The 9,709-nt window shown below is 61.2% G+C and overlaps 1 protein-coding gene across 1 annotated transcript in view; it reads left to right on the forward strand.

Annotated features, from left to right (window-relative positions):
- Nucleotides 1–181: 181 nt before the first annotated feature.
- MAST1 (microtubule associated serine/threonine kinase 1) overlaps nucleotides 182–9,709 on the forward strand; it is a gene marked incomplete at its 3' end in the record, with an annotated part of 24,744 nt that continues 15,216 nt past the window's right edge. The window contains 2 exon segments of the mRNA XM_034792472.1: nucleotides 182–275; nucleotides 8,498–8,529. Coding sequence (XP_034648363.1) covers nucleotides 237–275; nucleotides 8,498–8,529 — 71 coding nt within the window.

Raw genomic sequence — 9,709 nt, forward strand, 5'->3', positions numbered from 1 at the left:
GGGGGGGGGGGGGGGGGCCGCACACACCTGAGCCGCCCCCCCGCGCTGGGCAGCTGGGCCGGGCGCCGCCGCTGCCGGGGCCTGGTGACTGCCAAGTTTTGTGGCAGAAGACGCGAGTGAAGGATCCTCGCTCCCCCCCCCCCGCCGCAACCAGCCCCCCCCCGCAGCCACCACCCCTCCCTCGGCTCCATCCATCGCTGGCTCGGGGGCGCCCGGGGCCTGCTGGCTGGGGGGAGATGGACGACTCGGGGATTATCCGCAGGCGCCGGCTCCAGGTAAGGGGGGCTGAAACCCTGCGCCTGGCATGGGGGGTGGGGGGCTGTGGTTTTGTGGGTGTCTGGTTCCCCTCCCCTGCTGGCTCACGGACGGGGGAGGAGCCCTGCTCGATCCAGGGTGCCCCCTCCCATAGAGCCCCTCCCTGCCCCCCTTCGGCTACGATGGGGACATTGAGCCCCGGGACCACGTTTGGTGGGCGTCCTTGGGGCGGGGGGGCTGTTTGGGGGGCGACCCACCGATGCATCCCCTCCTGTGGCGCTGCGGTGCCTGGGGCTCCCTCCATCCCGTTTTCCAGGTGTCCCCCCCTTTGAGAGACCCTCCCCCATCCATGGCCATGACCCCCCCCCGGGAAGTTTCTAGGGTGCACACAGGCTGTGGAGCAGAGGGCGGGGGCTGCAGGGCAGGGGGGGGTGCGAATGGGGCACTGGGGGGGGGCGGTGGGGGTCCATTCTGCGGCTGGTGTTTGCCGGGTGGGTTTTGCTGCGAGGTCAGGTGGGGGTGTGTGTGTGTGTGGGGGGGGGGGGGGTTGGCATAGGACGGCCCGCTGGCACCATGCGGCAGAGGGCCCTGCGCGGCCCGCTGGGGGGGGGAGAGGGCCTAGTGGTTAGTGCTAGGGGGTGGGGTGGGGGAGGGTGGGGAGTCAGGACTCCTGAGTTCTATTCCCAGCTCTGCCACTGACTCCCCGTGTAACCCTTTCCCTGCCTCCGTGCCTCAGTTTCCCCCTCTGTACAGTGGGGATAATGACCCCGACGCCCGGGGCTGGGGGAGAGTTGTGGAGCTGATCCGAGTGATGTCTGTAACGTGCATTGAGCTGGGTGGGGCCAGTGCACCCCCCCATCTGTTGTTATATATGTGGGGGGCACGGGGGAGAGGCCACAGCCCGCCCCCCTGCCCCCAGGCCCGATGTGCGACATCAGGATCCTACCCACCTTGCCAGCACCTGGGATGGAAACCTCCCTCCCCCCGCGGGGCTCGCAGGGCCCTCGGGACCCGCCTGTCGGCAGCTCCACCAAGGCGGTAAACATGTTTGTTTCATTTCAGTACTTGTGGATCCCGCCCTGGGCTGTGACACACAGCAGGGATCAGAACCACTGGCCCAGTTTGGCCCTGTCAAGATCCTCCACAGTTGGAGGGGTGTGAGGCGCGAGCCCAATTCTGGCTCGATTCCAGAGTGGAGGAGGTCACTCGGGCTCCCCCAAACCCCCACCCCACTGTGCAGTTGCACTCAGAGCTGGTATTCTTCACTTCCTGTGTAGAACTGTTAAAACAGCCCCCCGCCCTGCCCCACTTCAGGCTCCCTCTGCATTCCCCACAGTCCTGGGCCAGGTCCCATCCCTAGTGCAATCCAGAGCAGCCTCAGGGCTGCTCTAACGTCTCCCCCCCGCTGCTGGGAGGGCTGCCAGCTGGAGATGTCCGTCCCCCCCCCGCTCGGGGCTGATCCTTGGGGGGGCATTCCCCCCACTTTCAGACTCCTTTGGGCTGCCGGAGCGGCCTAGAAGAGTATAAATGAGAACTGGGCCTAGAGAGAGGGGGGGAGTGAGACACAGGGGACAACACCCCCCTGTCTCCCCTGGGGGGCCTGCTTCTGGAATCCTCACAGCCCCCAGAACCACCCCCCTGCCCCCTCCCCACACCAGTGGACAGTGCCGAACCCTCTTGAGATCAGAACCCACAGCACCAACTGCACTGAGCTGAGCCCCGGAGGGGAATGGCAGGGGGTCCAAGACATCCTCTTCCCTCCTCCTCCAGGACTACAATCCCCAGAATGCCTCTGGGCTGAAACTGACCTGTGGGACTCACTGCCACTTGGGCAGCCATGCGAGGAGGAAAATAAAACAAACACCCCCCATCCCGCCCACACGCGGCCGCTTCCGCCGTTTCTTCCCTGGCGGATTCAGGCCCAGAAATGTCCAAAAGTGGCCCCTGGTTTGGGAGGTCAGGTTCCCCCCCAGAACAGAGCCAGCCCTGGAGAGGAGTAGTGACACTGCTCCCCATGGATTGGTGTCACAGTAGAGCCCAGGAACCCCAGGCCACGTTAGGGGCTCAGGGTGCGAAGCGCAGGGCAAACCAGTGACAAATGAAACATGGGGCTGCTGGATAGGATCAGAGGAAGGTGTGAGACCCCTGCCCCCATGACCTCCCCTCCTGACCTCTGATTGCTTTAAGCCCTGCAGCATGATGGTGACCAGCCCTCCTAAAATTGTCGTTACTGCGAATGGGGATCATTTCGCTCCTGCAGGATCATGTGGCCCTGCTAGATTCTAAAAAAAAAACCCTCCCTTCATAACCCATTCCCTCCGCCCCCCGCCCCCCGCCCTCCTCGCTTTCCTCTGGGCCTCCTTCCAGTTCAACAATACTTGAACAGGGAGCGAGCAGTTAAAAGGGGCTCTGCCTTTTGAGATCAGGGCCCTGCCGTGCTTGGCCTAACAATCTGGGGAAACCGAGGCACGGCGCAGCAAAGGGCCTTGCCTAAGGCAGTCCCGGGAACTGAACCCAGGACTCCCAGCCCTTTGCCTTGAGCACCAGATGATCTTGATCGGCCTCCAGAGTCTCCGAGTGCAAGGTGCAGCTAGGCTGACCAAATGTGGGATGTTGGAAATTTGGATCCATATGGTTTTTTATGATTATTAGGTGTATTACGGTAGCGCCGAGGAGCCCAGTCGTGGACCGGAACCACGTTGGGCTGGGCCCTGCCCTGGGGAGACAAAGAACAACAGGTGGGTGCAGCCAGATGGGGGAGCCCCCAGGGAAAGGGATTCTCAGTGCTGCACCCGGGTTCCCAGAGCTCCTGGCACCATTCCATTTCAACGGCTGGCTGCCTTCTGCTGGGGCCGGGGTGGGGGCCGGAGACGAGCGGCACCGGAAATGTGCGGCTGTTAATCCGGTGTGACAGGGCTCTTTAAGTTGGTGCCTCCGTCAACTTTTCGGAGCAGGGCCAAGCTGTGGGGGAGGAGGGGTCCTGCGCCTGTTTGCTGTAGCCTGCCCTGCCCCATAGGGCAGGCAGGTCCAGCCATGGGCCTGTGCTTTGGGGGAAGTCTGAGGGGTCACCGCCTTAGCTGGGCCTGGCCTTGTTTGTTTTGTGGATGGGTCTCACACACACACACACACACGCACGCACGCTGTGGTTTTGGTGATGTAGATCCCTTGGCATTTTGTGTAAGAGAGCAGGGAGGTGTCTGCTCCAGGGTCCTGGCCAGATTGGAACAAGGCAAATTCTTGTCACGATTCCCCCAGTGGTGTGAAGGGTTTTAATACCTTTCCCGTGCTGAACGCCTGTCTTGTGAGGCCGTGAAAAAACTGCCACACCTCGCCTCCAGAGGCGGCTGCATTTCTCCACCGGGCGAGGGATCCCTGTAGAAACAGCTCCTGCACCCCGCCCCAAAAGTGTCTGCTTCTCAGCACCGGATCCCAGTATAAACAACCCCTGTCCCCCACCCCAGAGGTGGCTGCATCTGAGTACTGGGAAAGAGATCCCTGTATAAACAGTCCCTGCACGCTGCCCCAGAAGCGGCTGCATCTCAGTACTGGGCAAAGGATCACTGTATAACCAAACCTCAGCCCTTACCCCAGAGGTGGCTGGGTTTCCGTGCTGGGTGAGGGATCCCTATATAAACAGCCCCCATGCTCCACCCCAGAGGTGGCTGGGTTTCTGTGCTGGGTGAGGGATCCCTATACAAACAGCCCCCATGCTCCACCCCAGAGGTGGCTGGGTTTCCGTGCTGGGTGAGGGATCCCTATATAAACAGCCCCCATGCTCCACCCCAGAGGTGGCTGGGTTTCCGTGCTGGGTGAGGGATCCCTGGGTATGCATATGTATATAGATCTTGAGTAATAACACTTAGCTCTTAGCATGCATGGATTGAAACGTGCTCTACAAAGGACAGCTGTGTCGTTATTCCCATTTAGTAGGTGGGGAAACTGAGGCACGGTGTGGGGTGGGCCCAAGCCTCCCCCACTGGCCAGAGGGGTCAGTTCCATGCCTGAGAAGTTGGAGTGGGGGTTGCAGGACACAGAGTGCCTGGGAGGGGGTGTGTGTGGGTCCATTGGGACGTCAGGAGGTGTGAGCCCCATAGCTGGTGGCTGGTGGGGGGGAACGGCAGCCCCATAAGTAGTGGCTTTGGGGACTGGGAGCCCCAAGGCTGCTGGCTGTTGGTGGCACAAGCCGGTTGTATGCAGACACAGGGGCTGTGACTCCCACATGTGCAGTGGGGTCCCGTGGGTCATTGTGCAGGGTGTCTGGGGGGTCGTGGGGGCATTTGTGGATGCTGTGTGTTGTGTTTGGGAGCTGGGGGGGCTGTTCCAGGCATTCTGGGGATGGGGCAGGTGTGGCTGTGGGAGGGGGTTGTGGGGTATTTGAGGGGGTTGTGGGGGGCTGTGGGGCATTTGGGGGTGTGTGTGGACCCTTGCAGGGCATGGAGGGCTTTGGGGCGTTTGAGAGGGTGTGGGGGGCTGGGCAGGGCGTGGGGGGCTGTGGGGCATTTGAGGAGGTTGTGGGGGGTGATGTGAGATTTCGAGGGGCTGAGGGGCACTTGGGGTGTCTGGGGGTGCAGTGCTGGGCAGAGACATTTGGGGGGTATTATCCCATTGCTGGAGGGTGGGGAATCAGCTGCCAGTGCAGCCCCGCCCCCTGTGTCTCCTGCCCTGGGGGGAGGGATCGGGGGGGGCGAGTTCCCGGCAGAGGGGGCGGTTTGGGGAACTTGTGGGCACAGCAGCTGCTGGTGCTTGGAGGGAAGCCCAGCCCGGCCCCTCCCTGCTCTGGAGTGCCGGGGGGGGGGGAGAAATCTGCCCCCATCCCTAGGAAGTCCTGGGCTCCCAGCAGGGGGCGCTGTGGGGAGCTGGGCAGGAGCCCTGGCTGGGGTGGGGGGGTGTCTCCTGGCTACTCCAGTCCTGGCCTCTCCCAGCAGGGGGCGCTGTGGGGGGCTGGATTTAGGGCGGGGGCCCCATATTGCGGATAATGACCAGGTCCCAGCCATGCCCCCACGCCATAGCGGGGGGGAGGGGGGAGGCGCCTGTCCCTTTAAGGCCTGTGCGCGCCGCACACTGCGGGGGAGGGGAGCCCACGGGTGCTGCAATGCGACTGGAGGCTCCGGGTGGCAGCGCCGGGGCCCGATCCTGCTCCTGGAAGCCTGGACCCCAGGGGCGAATTACCCCCTGCGGTGCCGCCTCGGGGTGCTGCGGCTGATGCGCCCCCGAAAGGGGCTCCTGGCCCCTGGGGATCAGCGGGGCGGGGGGGCAGAGACTCGGGTCTCCCAGCTGGAGTGGGCTGGCGGGAGGGAGCACCCCGGGGTGGGGGAGCGGTGCACACGTGGCTGGGGGCGTGGAGGTGTTGTACACCCAGAGGGATTTGTTCTGCGCACAAACACAGAGAAATGTTACACACACACACAGAATTGTTCTACACACCGATACACTGAAATATTCACACACCCAGGCACGGAATTGTTCCAGGCACACACAGCTGCACACCAGCAGCGGTCACACACACGCTGGGCTGTGTTATACACCCAGGGAAATGTTACACACACACACACACACACACACACACAGAATTCTTCTACACACCGATGCACTGAAATATTCACACACCCGGACGTGGAATTGTTCCAGGCACACACAGCTGCACACCAGCAGCGCTCACACACACGCTGGGCTGTGTTACACACCCAGGGAAATGTTACACACAAAGGGAAATGCTGCACACACACCGTTGGAAATATGACACATCAAGCGTGAGAAAGGAAAGTATATGTGGAATTGTACACAGGACACAGGTGCACACACACCAGGAGGTGTGCCCCACAGACAGACCCACACGGGGTTGTGACACAGATTTCCCACCTCCACCTTGCACGTTCTCACATGTGCACACTGTACACCCCCCCTCCCCCCACCATACCGGCATATTCTCTCCTGCGCTCCACCCCCCCAAGAGACTTACACACAACCGCTTCCTCTTCTCACCCCGTCTCAGCCACACACACGCTCTCGCACACCTGTGCCACTCACACCCTCTTGTGTTTACACACCCTCATTCTCACACTTTCACACACATGGGCAAATGCACAGCCCACCCTCGTTTTCACACTCACAGGCATTATTACACTCACGAAGGCATCCACCCCCACACATGCACACCAACATGTAAACACACACATGAACACACACACAGGCACACCAACACACAAATACACACATGAACACACACATACACAGGTACACCAACACACAAATGAACACAAACATACACAGGCACACCAACACACAAACATGAACAGATACATGTACACACGTGTGCACATGCATGCAAATGCACACATGCACAGATACATGCACACCCACACAGTCACACACACAAACACGCACATACGCAAACACACACATGCACAAACACACACACACAGAGTTATTTTCCATCTCCCTGGGGAGCAGAGTGCAGGAAAAGGGCCTGGAGTGGGTCCATCCCCTCTGCCCCACTCCGGGGCCCCCAGCTGGCAGGCAGAGACGCCCCGGCCCTGCCCTTCCCAGAGCCGCACCAATGGCAGCGCTCGCCACTGGAATGGGGTGAATGGTTGTGGGGAGGGTGTTACAGAGAAAGGGGGAGAGAGCTGTTCTTTCAAGTCTTGGCTCGGGGAGGGGAGTAGGGCCTAGTGATTAGAGTGTGGGAGCTGGAAGCTAGGACTCCTGGGTTCTAGCCTGGCTCTGGGAGGGGAGTGGGGTCTAGTGATTAGAGCAGAGGGCTGGGAGCCAGGACGCCTGGGTTCTACCCCCAGCCCTGGGAGGGGAGTGGGGGCTAGTGGTTAGGGCGGGGAGGGTCTCAGTGTCTGGTACCATCGGCCGCATCATCAGCCCCCTGCACGTGTGTTGAGCGAGGAGTCCGTCGGCCTCTGATCACACTAGCAATTAAGGCTCTTTGAGAGATTCGATTCATTTTTTCCTGCTGGATCCAAGTTTGAGACGCTTGGGCCCAGATCCTCCAAGGTGCTGCCCGGGGAGCGAGGTGCCGACGTAGCTTTGAGGATCTGGGCCTTGGGGGGTTTGGGGAGGGGGGGCATGCGAAATTTGCACTGGGAGCCGGGGGCAGGGGGGAGCGGGGAACAGATTCCCGGGTTCCGTCCAGGATGGGAACATCCCTTCCCAGAATGTGTCTCCTGCTGAGGTCCTGGCATGCCGGCTGCCGGGCTCCCAGGACAGACAGCCCTGGCTGCAGCCACGGGGGGGGACTCGGACAGACGGGCAGACAGAGTCGGACAGACGGGGAGGGTTGCTGCGGCCTGCTAATGCAATCAGGGCCCTTCGCGGCCAGATGCCCCCCTGCACGCTGCAGCAGCTGCTGGCCAAGCGGAGTCCGAGCTTGGAGGCGAGAGGGCGGGAGGCTCAGCAGGGGGCGCTCTCCCCTCTGTCCTGAGCTCAGGGTGGTGCTAGGGGAGGGGGCGCTGCAGGGAGCGGGATGTGGGGGTCAGTGGGTGGCACTTTCCCTCGCAGTCTGCCCAGTGCAGCACTAGGGGGCGCTGTGCTGCAGGGAGCTGGCTGGGGGGACTCAGTAGGGGGCGCTCTCCCCTGCCAGGCAGTGCTGGCCCCCAGCGCCAGGCTAGGGGGCGCTGTGTGGCTGTGGCCTTTGAGATGAGCTGTCACCCCCAGGCCCCGCCTCCATGAGCATCATCAGTCACGTGGCTTGTTCGCGAGAGGCGGGGTTTTGATACCCAGGTCCTGGATTGGTTCTAACTGGGTTCACTCTTGCTTGTATCCTACCCTGCCCCCTGCTGGTACAGGAGGACCCAGAGTTTTCTTTGTATAAACAGCCCCCTCGCCCCACCCCACCCCAGAGGCAGCCGCATCTCAGTACCAGGCCAAGGGTCCCTGTATAAACAACCCCCGTGCCTCACCCCAGAGGTGGCTGCATCTCAGTGCCGGATGGGGGATCCCTGTATAAACAGCCACCAGGCCCCACCCCAGAGGTGGCTGCCTGTTGGTGCCAGGCGAGAGATCCCCATGTGTAGGAATTACTATTAATTATTTGCATTGCGACGGCACCTAGCAACCCCGGGGATGGGCCAGGGCCCCCTTGTGCCTTGTGCTGCACAGATCAAAGCGCTCCAGGCTCATAGAAAAGATACCAGCCCCAGGACGCCATCACCTTCTGAAGATGCTCCAGGGGACAAAATCCCCTCTGCCCCCATTTCCCCCCAGGGGCTAACTTCCCGTCCCCCATCTTGTTTTGCAGAAAGACCTGCCGTTGCCGCGGAAAAGCAGCAGGTGACCCCCCCCCACGGGGGTCTAGGGGGTCCCCCCGCCCCCCCCCCAAGAGCTCCCCGCAGCTCATGGCCTGCGACGGTCAGTGTCCTGCTACAGACTGCACATGGGACCGATCCGGGCGATTCCCACGCTGGCTGGCTGGGGCAGAGGGGAGCTACGACCCAGGCCCATGGTGACGCGGCCGTGGGGCGGGGGTTAATCTGCCCCTCCTAGGTCACCTTGGTGCTTTGCCCGGATCTGGCCTGGCACATCCCAGGGGCCGTGCTGGCTTCCAGACCCCTGGTCTTTCCTCCCCTCCTGTGTTTTGGGGGCGGGAGGGCGGGGGGTTGGTTTGGGGGTGGGGTGGGTGAGGTCTGCACCAAGCTCTGCACACAACCAGCCGCGGAGCCCCCACAGACACCCACGTGTGCAATCATCCACACGTGCTGTGTGCACAACCACAGCCTACACACCAAGCTACACAGAGCACCTCACACACAACCACACCATGCATGTACCCAGACAAACAGTCCATGCAAAACCACCCCCCACGTACAAACTCAGTCACAGACACAACCCCATGTACCTACCCACCCCACCCCACATATAGCCCCCTATATATACACACATCCCGTATATACAGCCATGCACCCAGCCCCATATATATACACAAATATACATTCATACAAAATATGGACAATCGCACAACACACACATACACTACAGATAAACGCTCTCTATGTTTTGGGGGAGAGGGGCCTATACACACACACACACACACTGCAGTAACACCCACCACAGAACACGTACTGTGTAACACACACACATCATAAACACAGGCACGGCCACCATGTACCCCACCCAAACAGCAACACATACACTCTAGTAACAGCCACCCACGATCCAGGTACCACACACACAAATACACACCCACACCCGCACAGAGACTTGTCCTCTCAGTGATCACGCCAGCCGCAGATGGCAAAGGCCCCACTGCACCCAGAAGCCCCCTGTCTCCCTACACCCACCACAGGGGCAGCCGGGGCTGTGTCTGTTTGTGTGTGTGGTACCTGTGACGTGTGTGTGTCACAGCCCGGAGAGTGCATGTGTGTGTTACTAGGGTGTATCTCTGTGTGTGTCTGTTTGGGGGGATTGCATGGGGTGCATGTGTGTGGTATGGGGTGTGTATTGCTGGAGTGTG

Source organism: Trachemys scripta, chromosome 16, assembly GCF_013100865.1.
Source record: "Trachemys scripta elegans isolate TJP31775 chromosome 16, CAS_Tse_1.0, whole genome shotgun sequence".
Taxonomy (NCBI): domain Eukaryota; kingdom Metazoa; phylum Chordata; order Testudines; family Emydidae; genus Trachemys; species Trachemys scripta.